The sequence below is a fragment of the Protopterus annectens genome, chromosome 7.part0, assembly GCF_019279795.1.
Source record: "Protopterus annectens isolate FY-2018-M chromosome 7.part0, PAN1.0, whole genome shotgun sequence".
In the NCBI taxonomy this organism is placed as follows: domain Eukaryota; kingdom Metazoa; phylum Chordata; order Ceratodontiformes; family Protopteridae; genus Protopterus; species Protopterus annectens.
This window is the reverse complement of record NC_056739.1, coordinates 874,820,857-874,842,568: the sequence shown is the minus strand read 5'-3', so window position 1 is coordinate 874,842,568 and position 21,712 is coordinate 874,820,857. Positions and strand designations below refer to the sequence as shown.

General features: G+C 43.1%; 1 protein-coding gene across 1 annotated transcript in view; it reads right to left on the bottom strand.

Annotated features, from left to right (window-relative positions):
• Nucleotides 1–21,712, bottom strand: part of LOC122806756 (ras-related protein Rab-8B) — a gene marked incomplete in the record, with an annotated part of 475,375 nt that overhangs the window by 61,696 nt on the left and 391,967 nt on the right. The window contains 1 exon segment of the mRNA XM_044077449.1: nucleotides 1,194–1,244. Coding sequence (XP_043933384.1) covers nucleotides 1,194–1,244 — 51 coding nt within the window.

Below are 21,712 nucleotides of genomic sequence, written 5' to 3'. Positions count from 1 at the left end.
CAAGAAAAGAGGATCCCCAATGGGGTTACTTAGCTGTAGTAGACTTCAACTCTTGTAGTCGGAAATCAAAGGTAAACTACCGACCGGCACTTGTGCATGAAAAGCTTCTGCTTCGGGCTCCGCGGCAAGGAAGACTGAGGAAGTGACATCAGCTGCCTCCTTTTGTATCGGACGCCCTGACGTCCTTTACAACAGACAGCAACCGTTGTAATTTTTACTTACCTTTGGTATTCTGGCCGACCGAGGGCTACCAGATGGATAACTCATTAGTTAGGACTGCAACAGTGAAACACTATGAACATCTTGAACTCCAACACACCAGGGATACGTACTGCAACAGTGTGAAGCAACCATGTCATTTGATTCATGTGTTATTTCTTTTACTCTATTTTGTGGACAAAGTAGCTTCAATAATGAGGAAACTAATATTGCTCCCAGGAATTGGATTCTTTCTCTTGGTTGTAATCAAGATCTTCTACTGTTAACTCCTTACAGCATGAAATATGGAATTACAATAGCAAAACAAAGCCATAGCCACTCTAGAGTGCCACTTAAGCGGTTAACCATATAAAGGAAATCATAGATGAGCAGGATCCTGCAATAAGCAGACTAAACAGTTTTGTAAGTGTTGGGCAATGAGGAAGGCTTTAAGCATTATGAAGATACATACTTCCCAGGCATTTTCTTATACCATCTATTATGAGAAATAGGGATACGCGAGCTGCCAGAAACTAGGGACTTTATGATCTGCACATCACTGTTAAAGGAACGAGAATGACAGAGGGCTTACCTTCAATAACAATTCAACTATAGAAATAAACCACAGCACAAGCTATGTTAGTGAAGGAATAACAGGCACAAATTGACAAGTGTACATCCACCTGAAACACCCCCAGCATCCACTTCAAGAAATAGCTTTCAAGACAGAAGTAGGTGATCAGTAGCAAACACCTTCAGTTTTCAAATCTAATAACATCTGAAATTTTGCTGAGAATAAACTTAGTTAACCAACATATGTATACACTCACTTCTCACTTGTCAGTCTCATCAGTTCTCTCCCCTTCACCATCTACTGTGGCTCACACTTTCACTGTAATTAACTGTGTTATAACTACTCTGTCCCACCATCCAACCTGATCAAAGTAATCTTGATGTACAGTAATAACTCTAAAATGTAAAAAGGAATTACTTACCATCTTCCTATTCAACTTTGTCATGATATCTCGTGCAAGACTGAAGAATGCCTAGAAAGTCAAAAACAAAGAAAGGTAATCTCAAGGCACAATATCATTATTTACTATTTTACATGAGGCAGTGACAAACTTACTGATAAGCCAGCTCTTGAGGACTTTGTTTTGGCTCCTGCCCCTTCCACAATCCTCATGTTATTTCCTACTGCTCCAATCATTCCTCCCTTTCTGGTATTGTAAGGCAACACCAGATTGAGGCGAAAGCGGATGAATGTGGTAGTCATCTAGCAGATTTTGTTTCTGTACACTCTTCAGGGCAGATACTTTTTTTCTGCACATACTTGACTCACTGTTTCCTAAAAAGAGCAATTATCTAGAAAAGAGTGCCTGTATATCCTGTAAGAGTATACTTGTTTAACGGAGACTTCCCCATATTCCCGAGATGAATATACTTGTCAGCATTTTTGCAATCTATTTTTGAAGCCCTGGTACAGACATATACCTAAAACTAAAGCAGCAAGTTGGCATTTAAAAGCTTTTATGACGTGCTAAGTATGCACAGTGACATTGTAAGTGGGGGATGCACATGGTGGGAATTCAGTATATGCAAAAACTTAATATGTGCTCCTTGTTGCAGGCAGGGTATAGGCAAGCAGAGGACGTTAATTAAAAATACAAACATGTTGGGTAATGTGACTACATTATGAGGTATAAATGTTTGCTTTGGTAAAACATGTATGAATATTTGCAGGATTTTTATCTGTATTAAATTACATCCGAGTAATGACTCCAGGTGCATGTGCAGTTAACTCCTACTGAAACCTCTAGGCATCAAATATTGCTTTTTCAAATGTACATCAATAATTCCAAAATCCTGCTAGGTATAAGTTTTTAAAAGATACATAATGGCAAACTCAACTGCATTAATATTTGACCTCTGTGTAGTGCAGGTAAAGAAATATTAACGATTTTTATTATATTAATTTATATACATATAATTTTCACTTTTTTTCTAAATACCTCAACAATCAAGTAATACTTGGCTGTCTGTCAGAAATGCTCTGCATTTTATGTGGGCAAGACTGACAGAAAGCTAAGATTTAGAATTAGGGAACACTTAAATATTAGGAATGGTGTTGCCTCTAATGCACTAGCCAAACAGGTGTCCTGTGAAGTCCATGACCATAATTTTATGTTCTCAGTTATTGAGAGAATTATTCCTAATGAGAGAGGTGGTGATATAAGGAATCATGCAGAGACCTCTGAAACTAGGTGCATTATCAGATTAAGAGCTAATAAAGGAAAGGACCTTAATGATAGAATACCCTTGAAACCAGTTCTGAAGAATAGGTTGTTCAAATGAAATTAAATTTTAATGTAAGAGAAACATTAAATATATATATTAAATATACATTTTAAAAATATATATTTTAATTGTTGTTAACTAATGTATTTTTTGTTACAATGTTTATTAAGTATCTATACTTGAAATGTTTTTCCAGTATGACTTTGTACATATTGCAGAATGACTGATTTTACTTTAAGTACTAATTACTTTAAGCATTAATTGATTTGATTGGTTTGAATACTCTTTAAATATAGTTGGGTAGGAAGTGTTTGACGGTCTGAAGAAGCGATGTGCATCATGAAAGCCCTTACCTGAGTGAATAAATTTACCTTGGATTTTACCTACGTTTCATTCATTCTTGGACTGTGTTTAAACTAGGACATTCTGTGCCTTGGTTACTTAGGATTTTTATGAATTAACGGTTTTTATTATATTAATTTATATAGATACAATTTTCACTTTTTTCTAAATACCTCAACAATCAAGTAATACACACAGAACCCCTTAGCCTCATATGAAAGCTCTCGGCTAGATGAATAAAAGCATCTCTATCATAACATCGATAGCTTAGGTTGTCTAATCCTAAAACATGAACACCTAAGCTTCGAAAGCTTACAATAGCTAAAGTACAGTTGTGTACCGCTTACCATAATTATAGATGTTAGAGTGTATTCACTGTTGCAGTCATTACATTTGGGTTATCTGCTTGCAGTAGCCCTCAGTCGGTCTGATTAACAAAGTCTTGGGTCCTGTGTCGGTTGCTGTCCCTTCTTCCATGACATCAGGTCATCAGGGGTATAAAACATGCAGCCAACACCATTACATCAGTTTTTCTTGCCCCATACGTCAGGTGCCCCCCAATGGGAAGCAATTAAATCTGTAACACAAGGATATACCGCCAACAAAAAAGCAAATACACCAAAAAGCTTTTTGGGCATAGTAAGTGAGTAGAGGTATAGCCAAAAGAAGAAAGGGGGCTGGAGAGAGGGTAACCAGGACTGCAACAGTGAATACACTTAATGTTTCACTGTTGCAGTCATAGCTTTGGGAATCCACCCAAATGTAAAGGTTGGGAGGAGGTATTTTAATACAATTAGGACAAGCTATAAGGCCCTGCAAGACTGCAGTGGCAAAACCAGCTCTGGATTTAGAGAAAATTGTCAAATTATAATGCTTGGTGAAAGTATGTGCAGAACTCCAGGTAGCAGCTTCTAGGATGTCCCTTGTACAGATGCACCTGAGAAAGAATATAGAGGTAGATGCAGCCCTGGTTGAAATGGGGTCTGATGCCCTGTGGTTTGTCCATGGTGCTTATAGCAGAAATGAATGCAGTGGCCTATCCATTTTAAAATGGTCTGCTTTGAAATAGCTTTCCCCTCTGTCCCTGCAGCAAATGCCACAGCAGTTGATCACACTTCCTTTGAGGTTTAGTCCTGTCCAAGTAGAATCTAAGTTGTCTGTGCACATCTAAGGAGTGCAGTATCCGTTCCCCTTTGTTCTGTGGGTTAGGAAAGAAGCTAGGCAAATGAATGGACTGATTAAGAGGCACACTGGATACCACCTTGGGCATGAAGGAGGGATTGTTTCTGAGGGATACCCTTGTCTGCATGAAAGATGAAAGGCTCCACTGCCATAAGGGCCTGTAACTCTGATACCCTTCTTGCAGAAGTGACTGCTAAAAGGAAAGCCATTTTCCAGGAAAGGAACTTTAAATCTGCAGTAGCAGCTGGCTCGAAAGGAGTAAGTTTCTCCAAAATAAAGTTAAGGTCCCTGACTGGAGTTGGAGCTCTCCTCGGTGTCCTTAAATTTTTGGCCCCTCTGAGGAAAGTACAGTTTTGTACCTACCATAAATGTAGATGTTAGAGTGCTAATACAGCTGCAGTCATAACAGATGGGTTTTCCTGCCGTCAGGCGGGTCCTCGGTCGGCCAAATTCCAAAGTCTAGGTCCGGCGTCGGATGTCGTCGCTTCTTCCCCGTCAGTGCGACAGGGGTATAAAAGAACCAGCAGACGACATTTTCTTCAGTTTTTCTTGCCCCAGATGTCAGGTGCCCCCAGAAGGAAGGCAAAACATAAATTTATGTAATAATGCAATGCAATATAATCAAAAAGCAGTAGTTTCAAGCAAATACACCATAAAAAAATACCCCAATGAAGTTGTATGAGGGGGTGTTGGCCATTAGGCCTGTCCCAAGAGGGGAAGGAGGGAGGGAAACCTGGACTGCAGCTGTATTAGCACTCGAACATCTACATTTATGGTAGGTACAAAACTGTACTATGTTCATCGTGCATACAGCTGCAGTCATAACAGATGGGTAGAATCCCAAAGCTAAAAAAGGGGTGGTAGGCACAAAGAGGAACTAGGAGGAGCCAGGATACCCTGCAAGACTGCAGTGGCAAAGCCCACTCTAGATTTGGAGTATAATGGTAGGTGATAGTGCTTGGAGAAAGTATGTACAGAACTCCAAGTGGCTGCCTCCAAAATATCTTTGGTAGGAACCCCCCTGAGGAAAGCTGCAGAGGTAGCTGTGGCCCTTATGGAGCGAGATCTGATGCCTGTAGGTACAGGTTTACCATGAAAAGAGTAACAAAAGCGTATACAGTGGGCTTTCCATTTTCAGATTGTCTGTTTGGAAATAGGCTTCCCTTGAGCACCTGTAGCATAGGACACAGAGTTGCTCTGATTTTCTGAAAGGCTTTGTTCTGTCCAAATAATAACGGAGCTGTCTGAATGTCCAAGGAATGTAGTAATCTCTCCCCTTTGTTTTGTGGATTAGGGTAAAAGGTAGGTAAGTGGATAGCCTGATTCAAGGCCACCCTGGATACTACCTTTGGCATAAAGGAAGGATTGGTTCGTAAGGAAACTCTGTCCTGATGGAAAATGATGAAAGGCTGCACAGCCATGAGGGCTTGTAGTTCAGAAACCCTGCGTGCTGAGGTGATAGCCAAAAGGAAGGCTGTCTTCCATGACACATATTGCAGTTCTGTTGAAGCAGCTGGCTCAAAACGAGGCAGGGTCAGTTTTTCAAGAATGAAATTGAGGTCCCAAGCAGGTACTGGTTGCTTCCTTGGGGGTTTTATATTCTTAGCCCCTCTGAGGAACTGTCTTAAGAGAGGGTGAGAGAATAAAGGAGGATCAGTGTTGTATTCTGCAGAAATGGCTGAGGCATGGATTTTGATGGAGGAGAATGAAAGTCCACTGTTTAGCATCTCAGCTAGGTACTGTAATATTTGAGGTAAATTCAGTATTCCAGGATTCTGACCCTTTTTCTGATTCCAGGCACAAAACCGTTTCCATTTTGCGGAGTAGGCTTTTCTAGAAGGCGGCCTTCTGGCCTCCAAAATGACATCCTGCACCTCCTTGGAGAGTAGGGTCCGTTGTGAATTTAAGAAATCTTCCATGCGGCTAGATTGAGTGTTTTCAGATGACTGTGAAGAGTTTTGAAGTTGTGCTGAGTCAGTAGAAGAGGCATTATAGGCAGGATCCATGGTGGGGAATGCGTCAGGCTCCTCAGGAGTGGGCACCAGTGTTGTCTTGGCCAGTCTGGAGCAATGAGAATCATCTTTGGTCTGTCTGCTCTGGCTTTTATTAGAACTTTGGGCAACAGAGGAAGAGGTGGAAAGGCATAAACTGTCATTGTTGTCCAACTGAAAGAGTCCACTTTCCAGGCCTGTGGATGAAAGGTCCTTGAGCAGAATTTTGTCAATTGGTAATTTCTGTGGGTGGCAAAGAGATCTATGTCTGGCCTTCCCCATGCTTGTATTATCTTTGCAGACTTGAGGATGCAACTTGCATTCGTGTGGATCGGTCATATTTCTGCTCAGGTGGTCTGCCAGCGTGTTTTCCTTGCCTGGCAGGAACTGTGCTTGAAGTTGGATTTGTAATTCCAGAGCAGTGTTCCATAGAGACATGGGTAGCCTGCATAGGGGATATGAATGGGTTCCTACCTGTTTATGTACCACATCACTGTGGTGTTGTCTGTCCTTATCAAAAGCTGGCCTGGATGCAGTAGGTCTTTGAAAGCCATAATAGCATTTATTACTGCTAGCATTTCCTTTTGATTGATGTGTAGGTGCTTTTGTTTTTGTGACCATTTGCCCTGAATGCACCGATCTGTCATGTGCGCCCCCCAGGCATAATCAGAGGCGTCTGTTGTGAAGACTTGATTTGCTTGAGGCTTGCAGAATGGGAGACTCATGTTTCTTTGGCATGCTTGGGCCCACCATAGAAATTCCTTTTGAAGACATGGAATCAGTGGTATAATTGTTTCCAAACTGTGGCTGTGTTGAGACCATAAGTTTTTTAGGTACCATTGAAGTTTCCTCATATGCAGCTTTGCACATGGGATTAGCAGGATGCAAGATGCCATGAATCCCAGAGCCTGCAGGATTTTCCTTGCAGTCAGCCTGGTGAGAGTTGCCAGCTTTCTGAAGTATTGAGTTAGTTGCCCTTGTTTCCCTGGCATTAGGTAGGCCATCTGGGTGTTTGTATTCAAGCTGGCACCCAAGAAAATTATTGTTTGACAGGGTATTAGTCTTGATTTTTTTGTTGACTGTGTATCCCAGAGAATTCAACATCATTACAACCGCCAGGTGTTTCAGAAGTATGTGCTTGCTGTCCGCTTGGATGAGGCAGTCGTCCAAATATGGGTATATTTGTATCCCTTGAAGTCTGCAGAAGGCAATTACTGATGCCAGGCATTTCGTGAACACTCTGGGCGCAGTAGACAAGCCAAAGGGCAATGCAGAGAATTGATAATGGGTTGAACCTGCAAGAAATCTGAGGTATCGTCTGCAATCTTGTCTGATTGGGACATGCAGGTATGCCTCCTTGAGGTCCAATGTTACCAGCCAAGACTCCTTGCCCAGCATGGGAAGAAGCTGCTGTAATGTGAGCATCTTGAATTTTGGTACGAGTAGATATGCGTTTAGGATGGATAGGTCCAAAACAGGTCTCCAATCTTTGCCCTTCCTTGGTACCAGGAATAGTCTGGAATAAAAACCTAGACCCTGTTCTTGTGCAGGTACCTCTTGAATAGCTTTCATGTCCATGAGATCTGAAATTTGTTTTTGTGCCTCTGCCCTTTGATTGTGTGGCAGGTTTGGCATGGCTCTCATTTTTGGAAGGGTGTGAAAGTGGAATCTGTAGCCTCTTTCTATGATGTCCAGGATCCATTTGTCTTTTGTGACAATATGCCAATTTTTCGAAAATGCCAGTTTTTCGCCTAAAGGTGCTGCCATTTGAGCCTTGCTTGGCATGCAAAGAGGAAAAAGTCATTGGTTCTGCTTTCTGAATGGCTGTGAACTATCCTCACCACCTCTTGGTGTAGGTGCTTGCCACTGTCTGCCTCTAAATGATCCTTGAGATTGCCCTCTACCCCTCTGGCGCCTGTATCTACCTCTGAGGTTTGTCTGTGGCTGGAAAGGACCAATTTTTTTGAAGGTCAATTTCTACTGAAACGTGGTGGTTGTACCTGTAGAAAATCTTTCACAGTTTGCATTGATTTTGCCTTTTCCTCCATTTTCTTTAATACCTCCTCAGCTTTAACACCAGACAATACATCTTTTTGAAGAGGTGCATCTAGTAATTTTGCTTTGACATGATCTGGTAAGGTTTGCTCTTTGAGCCAAGCATGTCTACGTATGACTGATCCTGTAAACAGCAGCTCTACATGAGGCCTCTAAAGCATCAAAACCACATTGCAAGGTATGTTTACCCACTTGCTCTGCACTATGCAACAAATCCTGCAACTCCAAGTCTGGTTGTTCAGGTTGACATTTTGCTTTTCAACTGAGATAACAAAAACTGTTGATACTTTAACATATGGAACTGACAGTTTAATGCCCTCATGGTTAAGGTGGCCGAGGTGTATACCTTTCCCTCCCCCACCTTTCTAAAGCTCTGGAATCTCTCTCTGAAGGTAATGGATTTTTTGGCAGTGGAGGCCTTAATTCCCTTGGGACCCTGTGAAATAGTTTCTGTTTCAGTCGCATGACTTTTGTATAGGAATTGGTGTGAATCAGGAACCCGGTAATACCCGTCAGGCTTGACTGAAGCTGGAGGTAAAGAATCTGGATTAAGGCTGGCCTCTGAATACACATCTAGTATGTCCAAGACAGGAGGTATAGCCAGAGGCCTGTGCTGAGGGAGCAAGAGGAAATCCCTGAGCCTTTTCTTGGAGTCTGAGTACTCTTGGCCTTCCCAGTGGAAGTGTTCCCTCAAGGTATGCAAGGTTTCCCCAAAAGAGTAATCCTCAGGGGGGGGAACAGAGGGAATGGACTCCTCTGCATCAGAATCTTCAAAAGGGGAGTATGAATGATCCTGGTCCTCAGAATGTTCTGAAGTAATGGAGGCCTGGTCCGAGGAAGGGTATTCTTCCTCCACTCTGGGCCTTTTGTCCGAGGGGGGTTGAGAACCCCCTAATAAGAGTAATCAAATCCTCAGCCATTTTAAGTATCTGCTTTTTAGGCATGGGGCCTTGAGTGGGGCCCTGTGGAGCTTGTCTTTTAGAATGCATGGCTGCTTTAGATTTAGTGAAAGCCTTAATGGAAAAAGAAGAGGAGGGCCTGAAGACACCTTGAGAGGAGGCAGGCCTATCTAAACTCAGTTTCCCTGCCAAGAGTGGCTTCGGTATCTGTAGTCGGGGTGTGGGCCGAAGAGCCTGCGACCTTGGGCACAGAAGACACCGCTAATGAAGTGTCATCGGTAGTCAGGGGCTGCGTAGGCGCCTCGCTGAGAACCGGAGCACCTGTAGTCTGCTTTAGCGTGGTGTCGGTAGAAGTCGTGGACCTCTTATGTCGGTCCTTATCTTTGCATCTTTTACCCAAAACTGGAGTCTGAGTATCCAACGACATAATGTAATTAAACTTTTTGCCAAAAAAGTGTTGGGCGAACTCTGCCAGACGCTTAATAGTGCTTCTGTTGAATGTAGCACAAAAACGACAGGCCGAGACGTTGTGGTCTGGGCCTAAGCAAGGAATACAGAGGGAATGGAAATCCTTATGCGGTATTTGCTTCCCACATGAAATGTAATTATTAACTTTGTCTGACATCGGTCTGAGGCAAGAAATGTTTCCCCAACGGGGTACTTAGCTTTCAAGAAGTCTTCGGTTGAAAAATATTCGTAATCTCAGGAGCTGGCCGACCGGCACTTGCGAACTGCTTCTGCTTCGGGCACCGCGCGGCAAGAAAGACTGAAGAAAATGGCGTCGGCTGGTTCTTTTATACCCCTGTCGCACTGACGTCAGGGAAGAAGCAATGACATCAGACGCCGGACCTAGACTTTGGAATTCAGCCGACAGAGGACCCGCCTGATGGCAGGAAAACCCATCTGTTATGACTGCAGCTGTATGCACGATGAACATCTGCTTCAGCAGTGGGTGAGAAGAGGGGAGGCTCTGTGCTATAATGAGCTGAAATGGCTGAGGCATGAATTTTGGAGAAAAAGGACAAGCCCTTATGAAGCATCTCTGCCAAATATTGTAGACTCTGAGGTAAATTGGGCACTGCTGCGCTCATCCCTTGAAATTGGTTCCAGGTACGAAATCTTTTCCATTTTGTAGCATAAGATTATCTAGTACTAGGCCTCCTAGCCTCAAATGATATCCATCACTGATTTACTGAGGGGTGGTAAAGGAGAGATTAGGTGATTAGCCAGGCTGCTAGGTTCAGGGTTTGCAGCTGAGGGTGCAGAATCTTGTTCTCCTGAGACAACGGGGAAGAAGTCTGAGGCAGGTGCCATGGGGCCAAGCGTGACACTGCGCAGGAGGGAGTACTAGTGTTGGCGTGGCCAGTCTGGTGCAATTAACATCGTCTTTGGCTTGTCCTGTTTGATCTTTAGTAGCACCTTGGAGAGCAGAGGCAGAGAAGGAAAGGCATACATTTTCCAGCTAAAGGACAGAGCATCCACTTTCCAAGCTAGTTTGTGGGGAATCCTTGTGCAAAATTTGTCCAATTGATGGTTCTGGGGGGGGGGGGGGCAAACAGGTCGATATCTGGTCTCCCCCATTTGCTTGTCAACATGTTGAAAACCCTTGGTTCGTTTCCACTCGTGTGGGTCCATGAGGTTTCTGCTTAGTCCATCTGCCAGTGTATTTAGTTTTCCTGGCAGGAACTGAGCTTGTAGATTCACTTGGTAGCTCAAGACTGTGTTCCACAATGCCATGGCTAGTATGCAGAGGGGGTAAGAAAATGTACCCCCTGCTTATGTACCACATGACCGTGGTGTTGTCCCATCTTTACCATTAGTTGTCCTGGAAGAATGTGGTCCTTGAAGGCTGTCAGAACATTCTGTACAGCTAACATTTCCTTTTGATTTATGTGTAGGTGCATTTGATTTGGGTTCCATTTGCCCTGAATGCACTTCCCTGCCAGGTTAGCCCCCCATGCATAGTCCGATGAGTCTGTTAAGGTTTGGGCAGCAGGGAGTAGTGTGAATGGTAGTCCCTTGTTTTGGTGGCAGGCTTCTGCCCTCCAAAGGAACTCTAGGCGTAGACAAGGTACGATAGGAATCATAGCTTCTAGATCCTGTGAATGTTGACACCATAGGCTTTTGAGATACCATTGCAGTTTCCTCATATGCAGCCTTGCATATGGAATTAGAAGAATGCAGGAGGCCATGAACCCCAATGCCTGCAGTATTTGCCTTGCAGATAACTGGGTTTTTGTGGACACTTGTTTGAAGTAGGTTGTCAAATGAGTCCGTTTCTCTGGTGTGAGGAAAGCCATCTGGGAAGCTGTATTCAAGATTGCTCCCAGGAATATAATTTGTTGACAGGGTGCCAGGTGTGATTTCTTTTCGTTTATGGTGTACCCCAGACAAGTCAGTACCCTTTGAACAAAGGCCAGATGATTCAAAAGTATGTCCTGGCTTTCTGCCTGAATTAGACAATTGCCCAGGTATGGATATATTTGAACATTTCTTTGCCTGCAGAATGCAATGACTGCAGCTAGGCACTTTCTAAATACCCTGGGCGCAGTAGATAAGCCAAAGGGCAGTGCAGAGAACTGATAGCGCATGTCGCCTGCTTTGAAGCGTAGGTATCTTCTGCAAGACTCCCTGATAAAAGAAGCATACCTGCACATCCTTAAGTCGTGTTGCCACCCATGCAGCTTTGCCTAGCATAGGAAGCAGCTGGTGAAGAGACATTTTGAATTTTGGAATCACCAGAAAGGTATTTAGAGTAGAAAGGTCCAGGATAGGACACCATGTATTGCCTTTTCTGGGTACCAGAAAGTCTCGAATAGAAACCTTGTCCCTTTTCCTCTTCTGGTACCAACTGAATAGCCCCCATGCTTAAGAAAGAGGGTACTTGATTTTGGGCCTCTGCCCAATGATTTGGGGGTAGATCTGGCCACACGCTTGGTAGTGGTAAGGAGTGGAAGTGAAATCTGTATCCTTGGGACACTACTTAAAATCCATTTGTCCTGGGTAATGAGTTCCCAGTTTTTGGAGTGCAGACCAATCTTTCCGATTAAAGGAGCATTCAGTTGGGAAGTGCTTGGAAGTTTTAAAAGCAAGTCATTGAGACAGTTTCCATTGGGGGGAGTCTTACGACTCCCAGATTTGGGTGTGGAAACCACCCACTGCTTAGTCTTGTGTGCCCCCTGGGACTGAAACCTGGAGTTTCTGCTGTACCAGGTTTGGCTTGAGAAGACCTGGAAGGGGCTGGAAAGGACCAATTCTTAGAAGGCCAATGCCTACTAAATCTGGGAGGCTGAACTTGTAAGAAATCTTTAACAGTTTGCATAGATTTAGCTTTATCTTTCATCTTTTTAAGAACTTGGCCATGTTGCCAAACAGGCAGTCCTGATTTAAGGGAGCATCCAACAATTTAGCTTTAACATGATCAGGCAAAGATTGCTCCTTAAGCCAAGCATGCCTTCTGAGCACAGACCCAGTAACAGCAGCCATGCAAGAGGCCTCTAATGAATCAAATCCACATTGCAAAGTACGTTCTCCAACCTGTTCAGCAGAATGCATTAAATCCTGTAATTCTTTATTTTCCGCACAGACAGGAATCAACAATTTTCTGTTTAGGCAATCCAATAACATGTTGCTGATACTTTAACATATGAAACTGGCAGATTAAAGCCCTAATGGCCAAGGCTGCAGAAGTGTAAACCTTCTTTCCCCCATCTATCCAGCGCCCTGGAGTCTCTTATCAGAAGGGGTAGGATTTTTAGCAGAAGCCTTAATGCCCTTGGGTCCCTGTGAAATGGTCTCTGGATCCGCAAAATTACTTTTAAAAAGGAACTTGTATGAATCAGGAATCCTGTAATATCTGCCAGGTTTTCTGGGAGCAGGAGGCAAAGAATCAGGTGCCAAAGTAGATTCCGAAAAAGCATCAACAATGTCTAGTACAGGAGAAACAGCTAAAGGCCTATACTGAGGCAGTAGTAAGAAATTCCTAAGCCTCTTTTTTGAATCAGAAAAATCCTGGCTTAAAGTATTACTCCCTTAAAGTATGTAAGTTTTCACCAAAAGAAAAATCTTCTGGAGTGGAAGCAGAGGGAATAGAATCCTCTGCATCAGAATCCTCATAAGTAGATAAGGGCAAATCCAGATCATCAGAAGAATCTGAATCCTGGTCAGAAGGTTCATAAACAACTTCAGTCCTAGGTCTCTTAGAAGGGGGAGGTTGGCTTCCCCTGATTAGACTTACAAGATCTTCAGCCATTCTTATTTGTTTTTTTAGGCATAGCGGCCTAAGCATGCGGCCTGGGTGTCTTTTTAGGCATGGTTCGAGATTTAGGCCTAAATGAAGGAGGCGGTTTAATATTAAAGTCCGTAGGTCTGAATACATCCTCAGAAGCCGGTGCCTGCACAGAAGCTCCAGACCTATCCAAGGTAGAGACATCCGCGGGTTCCACAGTTGAAGCATCTCGCGGCATACCGGACTCAGAATGGGTCTCAGTATAGGCCTGCGAATCAGAAGTAGTGGGTATCGGGCTGCGAAAGTGCCTCACTGAGTAACAGCGAACTGGCTTAGAAGAGTCATCGGCAGTTTTGGACCTCTGGGGCCTGTATTTTTTGCGTTTTTTCGAAATCCTGGTAGTCGGATGGCTAACAGACGACATTTCTGGATAATTAAACTGAGAACCAAAATATTTAGAGACAAAAATATACAGACGACGGATAGTGCACTGATTAAAGCACAAAACCTACAGCAAGGTACGTCGCTGTTAGGGCCTAGGCAAGGAACACAGCAAGAATGAAAATCTTTATGAGGTATTTGCTTTCCACAAGCAATGCAATTAACTTTTACTGACATTGGTAAACAGCAAGAAAAAGTTTCCCCAACGGGGGTACTTAGCTTTAGTTGAAGACTTTGGTTCTGAAACTCGAAAACAAAAATTTCAGGAGTCGGCAGACCGGCACTTGCGAACTGCTTCTGCTTTGGGCACAGCAAGAAAGACTGATGTAATGGCATCGGCTGCATGTTTTATATCCCTGACGACCCGACGTCATGGAAGAAGGGGACAGCAACTGACGCAGGACCCAAGACTTTGTTAATCAGGCCGACTGAGGGCTACTGCAAGCAGATAAGCCAAATGTAAGGACTGCAACAGTGAAACACGAAGAAGATCTGTCACATCAAAATTTTTCCTCGGTAAAGAATTCTGGTGGCCGCCTGTAAACAAAAACACACCCAAACAGTGGGGGGCTGCGCACCCCACACCACCAACTAAATATACCAAACTCTGAGATCGCTCTATATTGGGGAAAGGGCAAATCTCTGATATTCTTTCCTGAGGAAAGAATTTAATGATTTGGCCATTTGCTATTGTAAGCTTTCGATGCTTAGGTGTCAATGATTAAGCATTCGACAACCTAAGCTGTTGACAGTTCAATAGGAACCCGAATAAAATGCAACTGACCATGTGTGTGCAACCAGAGTGGTTGCCGAGATATTGTAAGTGGTTTACAAAATATTACAAACTTAATAGTTACTTTGTTTACTGTGACTTGTAAATTTCAGTTTAAAGACCTAGAATCTAAAGAATACTACCACTATAAAAATGGTTTGTGCTGGAGATTTTGCCATTTATACTTCTTTTATAACCCCCAAGGTTCCAGAGATAAAAATATTTGAAATGAGAGGACATAATTTGATTCTTGTCAAAAGGCTTAGGCTCCACCCATTGTAAGTTATAGTGCAAACTTCCTGAGCTCCACTGGAGTGAATGAGTTATCATAAAAGCCGTGGGGCCTATGGGTAAACAATGCTCTCTCTGTATAACACTAAGGCACACAATTCTGGCACTGACACCATCTCGCATGCGCTGGGTTGTAAAATGTTGCTGCTCTAGACTACTGGAAAGTGCTTGGAACAGACAAGTGTTTCTCCCACTGATACATTAGGGCTATTTTGCATTGCTTACAGAGATCAGCATTAGACTAACCATAACAATAGCAATTACTTGTAAATAAAATGTATATTTTCTGTCATATATTACATTTCTTTGTACCTTTAATCATTAGTGTCACTAGAAAGACGTTGTTTTAAAAGACTTTGGGGAAGCAAGGAAATTAGCCTCCTTTTGCTTGGGACAGAATAAGTTAATATCCTCCACTACTTGTCAGAAACATCAGAGCCACAGCTTTATGCTAAAACAGGGAGTGTGTACTTCTGCACACCAATGCAGTTCAACCCAATTAATTACAGTACATTCTGTAAGGCATTCACTTCATCATCCCTGAGCATGGAGTTGGATTTGAGGCCTCTTCCAGCTGTTGTGTTCCTGCAAAGAGCGCCTGCCAGCACCCTCCCCAAAGACAGGCCACTCTCCCCAGCCAGTTCTACAAAAGCCCACGCCCCTAACTGAATCTTTGGCAAAATCAGGACCAAAACCTCTACGTCATTTACTGACTGTTTCTGTCAGTCAGAGACATGAGCATCAGAATATGGCCAAATTTCCGATTTCCCATCCACTGGTCCAGATTACACTTGAGACTAGTTAGCACAATGGTTAAGGTCTTTGCCTCCCATGCACAGCCCACAGCTGTCCAGCCTGGGTTACCTGGTATAGCTGTGTTGAGGGAAAGTTGGAAGTAAAATCAACCTGCCAACCATGAACTACGAATTACACTCAATGTAGATTCAGACAGGATGTACCTTGGAAGTGGATGACATGATGGTACAAAGGAGGCTGGAAATCCTATGTATCCAGGGGACAAGATGGAAGGACAATGCAGCAAAGACACTTGGGCTTGGGATCCAGAGTCTACTACTCAGGAGGATGGGCTAGAAATGGTGTGGGAATTGTAGTGAGCGAGGCTTCAGAAAATGGTAAGGAATCCCCTCAGAATTAGTGAAGGACTCATGGCAATCAGACTCGTGTAATGACAGGGCAGAATTCATAATCTCAGCCTATGCCCCATAACAGGGTTGTGACAGTCAGGAAAAGAGTACATTCATACAGAAGTTGTAGGATCCACTTGATAAAGCAAGCAAACATGAATTGGTGTTGATAATGGGAGACTTGAATGCATATATTGGGATAGAAAGAAGAGGAGGACTACCTTGGTACACATGATGGTGGCAACAGAATAAATTAGAGGGCATTCTAGATTTCTGTCTACTAATGGCTTGGTGGTGTATAAAAAAGCTGAACTTTATGCTTTATATAAACACACCGTAGACTGTTCAGGAAGAGATTTTTATTTTTTTTTGTGATTGAGGTACTACCAATTGATCCCAGGGGTGGTCCTTGGGAGATGTGCTTGGAGTAGAGAGAGTTGTACTGGCAGTTGGAGTTAAAAGCAAACAAACACCCTGGGTTAAATGACATTTTTTTAAACCAGTCTTAAAATTAAGAGCTGCTAAACTTTTGATTTTTACTCTTGCTCTAAAACGTTTGACCAGTAGATGTCACTGTTTCATTAAGATCTCTACACAGCAGGCTTTTACAGATTTACTATTTGCTGTTATCGGTGTTAATATGAAAGTTTTAAATGTTTTTTAATGTTTTTAAATTTACATCCCATATCTAGCTAAAGTATTACTTATTATTTTTACACTTGTACTGAATTGAATGGTAGTTCTATTCAGACAGGATCTGCATGCAGTTTCCTATGACACCTTTTAAACATTTATGTCCAATTAATCCGCGGTGGTGGTGCTGTGGTAGCGTTGTCACCTCACAGTAAGACGCTGTCCGGTTCGATACTCACCTAGAGCGTCTTGTGTGGAGACGAGAGTGACTGGGCGTACCTTCATTGAAGGTTGCGCATCAGGGCTGGTAACTCGGCACGTAAAAATCAACTACCAATCATTACCGGACCGGAGTTCCGCTGTGGTGACCCCTAACCAGGAAAAGCCGAAAGACACAAGTTTAATGTGTCTAATTGTGGACTGGTTACTTAATGGACCTATTAAGGGCTATATATAAAGGACTCATTTTTGTTGGTATGCTCATCTGATGAAATTGCTGATTAATTGTTTTTTTTTGCGTGTTCATTAAAGTTGGTTTGCTACCTGGTGAACCCTCCAGTACCTTATTTTTTGGTTAATGGCTTGATGGTAGCTAACATATGGTTCAGAAAGACAGTCACAAGATCACATACAAGAGTGGTCAGCATACAACTCTGGTAGACTTCCTCCTACTAAGGAAAGAACACTGGCGCACAATCAGGGATTGCAATTTCACCCCAGTGAAAAAACAGTCGGCCGACAGCATAAACCACTGGCTGCCACAATCAGCTGCAAGCAATGGTCAGAAAAGGCTCCAAGGTCAACAGAGACCAGGCTGAAGACCTGGAAGTTGACTGGAGAGAAAGAACAGTTCAAGGAATTACTCAGGCTCTGACATCCCAAAAAGAGGAAGGAATAGGTGGAGTTGAAAAAGAATGTCAGCACCTCAAAATAGCATGTGTGAAGACTATAGAACAGATACGTGGCCAAACCAAGTATGGAAAAATAAGGTACAGAAGAAAAGCTGGTGATGGAATGCAGAAGTCCAGGAAGTCATCAAAAGTAAAATGGAGTGCAGGAAAATGTGGAATACAGAAAAAGACAGACCAGGCTAGGAAGGAATACTGGTCGGCTGACAAAGAAGCTAAGACAAGAGTTGCAACAGTCAAGAACAGGGCATTGGAGAGACTCTACTAGCTTCTGGAAAGTGACTCAGTAGGTGGCACAAAACTATATCAGGTTGCAAGAAAAGAAAGATAAAGAAGATAGATATCCTTCATTAGGGATGCCAGCAACATGCTAACCAGTCCACAGGACATCTAAGGCAGATGGAAGTACTTCCAGCAACTTCTGAATAAAGAAAACTCCACAGAAGCTGTTCTGTCCCAGACACAGCCCTAAGATGAGAGAAAAAGGAGGAGCCCACCCTAGAAGCAAGAATAGTACTAAGGAACATGAAGTCAGGGAAAGCAGCAGGCCTAGATGAGGTCACAATAGATATGATAAAGACGTTGGGTGAGATAGGGGAGAAATGGGATCCTGAGGGTACTCGTAGCATTGTGGAAAGAAAGGTGTATCCCAGACAACTGAAGATTAACCATACTCATGCCAGTGTACAAGAACAAAGGGGACAACCACAACTATGAGCAGCACAGAAGTATCAAACTTATGTCACGCTGCATGTAAATTCTGGAGAGGGCGACTGAAATGGATACACACAGTAGTAGAAAGTAAGATGGCAGATGAGCAGTTGGATTCAGATTAGGATGCAGCACAACTGACCCAAAGTTTGCAGTGAAACAGTTGGGAAGAAGCTAGAGATGAGAAAGAGTCCAAATTGGCATTCCTGGACTTGGAGAAAGCATATGACAAGGTCCCCAAAAAGATTTAGGCAGTACTGCAGTGATCCCAAGTCCCAGAAACATTGGCAGAAGTGGTGCAGGCTATGTACAAGGACCCAATGACAAGTTAATTTGGTCTTACAGATGGGTTCATACTGGTGATGGACTACATTAGTAAACAGGTCAGAGGAACAACAATGTTGCTGTATGCAGATGATGTGGCATTACAGGCAGACTCTAAGCAAGAACCTGAGCAAAGGATAAGGGAATGGAATGCAAAACTGAAGGGAGATGGGATAAAACCAAGTACAGATAAGACAGTGGTAAAGGCAGCAAATTGGGGAAATCAGAAGAAGCAGAGAATTGAGATGCAAGGGAAGATGGTGGAACAGGTGAATAGATTCAGATATCTGGGAGGGGTAGTTGAGGAGAAGGGAAGTCTGAACAAAGAGGTGAAAGCTAGGATCAGAGGGGTTGCGGTCAACTGGCATAGAGTGGGAGGTGTTGTGTACTGGAGAAAAATGCCAAAGAAGCTGAAAAGTAAAGCATACAAAAAAGTGGTGCAGTCAGTATTACTGTATGATACAGAAACCTGGGCAGCATATGCAGTGCAGATAAGAAAGCTAGAGGTGATGGAAACAAAGTGCCGAGAAGGTGTGGTGGGATGGACACTGTGGGACAGATGAAGAAATGAGGGCATAAGAGCAGAAGCCAAAGTAGCCCCATTTGCAGAATATTGCGTTTATGCCTTGTATGCTTTTTGTTAGGAACCTTTGCAGACATTCCAGTTGCTGCATGTGTCTGGTCATACATCTACCAGCGGCATTAACACTCAATGATGGGTCTGATGAGGGCTGAATAGTGTGGCACTATGACCTGGACCTATATACCATGCCCTTGAGCAACACAGAATAAATTTCCTTACTACCCTGGACATATGTTGGTCGAAAGCTAGGTTACTACCCAAATGTGTACCCAAAATCTGACTACAGGATCAATTCTTGCAGGTGGTTTATCAATGCCAGTTTCCTGAGGTGGCTGACCTCCCAAAAGGTACTACTCTACATCTACTGGCATTGAGTTTTAAGCTGTGGTTTTGGAACCAGTCATTTATCAGTGTTAGACCCTCTTGTAAGAGGTTACAGTCTTTTGGTGTGTGTGTGTGTGTGTGTGTGTGTGTGTGTGTGTGTGTGTGTGTGTGGTTCTAGGACTACTCCCAACTTGCAAACTTAATCAGCTAGAGGCCGTTGACATGGGCCTCAACTTCTGAGAAGTAGATGCTGAAAAGGAACAGACCAAGCACAGAGCCTGGAAGGACTTCACTGGTCTCTTTATGGAGTGAGTCTCACCAATCCTAACTTCCTGGGTTCTATCTGTGATACAGCTAGCTATCCAGTATGTTACACAGGGGTTTATGCCCAATTCCATAAGTTTGTTTACAATGCACGAGAGACATTGTGTCAAATGCCTTAGCCAGGTTGAGGTAGGCAGTATGCAACACTTTACACTCATCCACTGCTTTGGTCACCCTCTCAAAGTCTACCAGGTTTAGTATGCATGACCTTCCCTTGACAAAAAAAAACTGGGTTGAGTCAAGTATATGAAGGTTTCCCATGTCTCTGTTGATCATTTCAGGATAATTTGTTCTACAGGTTTGCATAGGAGATTAGTCAGACTAATAGGTCTACAGTTTCTGATGTCTCTTGATGGGCCGCTGTTGTGAAGAGGGATGACCAGTCCTCCATTATGCCCAGTGAAGCTGTGTTCCTGGCCTTAGCAAGTGCAGCCAGGACCTGCTCCTTTTCATAGTTAGAAAGGGTTATGTTTGAAGATATGACATGGGGATGTGTGCGTGTTGGGGGGATAAAGTTGGAACTGAATTAGTCAGCCAGTAGATTCACTATCGCGCTCAGCTCAGTGAATGTGGAAAAATTAACCACCAGCTTGGCACAATGTTGTGCATTACCTGCGAGGCTATCCTGACCTTAAAATAGTCTTTCTTATTACTTGTCTATTTAGTTTGATGAGCAAGTTCTTATCTTTTTGTGAGTTACACTTCCTGCTTTTAGCCATGAGTTTTTTCCTTTTGTTTAATTTAGGATTCGACCAGAATGGCTTATTTTATGAGTTAGTTTTGGGATTACTTCTGGTAGGTGCAGCAGCTTCTATGCAGCCACGGATATGGTTGTACAGATTGTGTGAACAATTCTGTATAGGTTGCCAAGTTGTCTGGATTTGAAGGGGCCTTGAATTTTGACAAACTACTGCTTAATAAAAAGCAGTTTGCTTTGGAATAGCTCCTAATTGTTACAGGGTTTGGTGGGGTTACCATATTGGATTTTTACTTCAAAGAAGGCAGCATTGAGAACCTGACCAGGGAGGATGCGACACTTGGTGGGTGGGGTTGCAGCATTCTCCCATATTTGTGAGAACCAGGTCCAATATGTTAGAACTTCTAGTGGCCATATCCATTACCTGGGTCAAGGGTTTCCATGTTAAAAATATCCAGACATCTCGGTGCCTGCAAATTTGAGGCTATATACAAGGATTTCCAGTCTATAGATGGGTAAAGTCCCCTATGAGTAAGGTGTTTGGTTGAATGTTGAGCGATTCCAGTAGGTCTACGTATGAGCTATTGGTTTCGTTTGACACCAAAGGTGACCTATAGTTTGTTAGGATATGGTATGGGACTTGGTCTACAGTAATTAGCATGTGGAGAAACTCCAGAGCATTGTCCTATTTAACCAACTTAGAGCTATGTTCCATTGATGAACAATTCAGACTCCTTCACATTTAGTCACTGTGTGTGTGTGTGTGTGTGTGTGTGTGTGTGTGTGTGTGTGTGTGTGTGTGTGTGTGTGTGTAGCTGTTTAAATGTGTGGAAAGCACAGAAACCTTTTTCTGCCAGAGTACTTTGTGGCTTTAAACAATGTCCCAGTAAAGATTAGTTGTGTAAGAACTTAAAATAACCTTAGATATCCTTTTCTTCCATGTTGCAGTATTCATAACTGCAGGGAGGTTGCTGCCTGCAGCACCGGACATCTGGCCAGTATACCAAAGTCTTAGGATCAAGGGTATGTACAACATTGCATGTCACAGCCATAAACCGCTGTCTGCTATAAATGCGACGTCTACATGTACCCACTTCAGAAATGACTGCCACATACAGTCGTACCTCTGGGAAGCAAAAAAAAAAAAGGGAAGATTTTCAGACTTACATATGCCACCAGGCAAGAAGGTACCTTATAGAGGTATGTGCCTGTTGTGCCCTGTTTGGCTGGAGAGAAGACAGGGGAATTCCACACAAGGATAAACAAGGTAAGAGGGGGTAGGAGGGGGGACTGAATACTGCAACATGGAAGAGGACATTTAAGGTTATGGCAAGTTCTTACACAACTAATTTATGTCCTAGTCTCA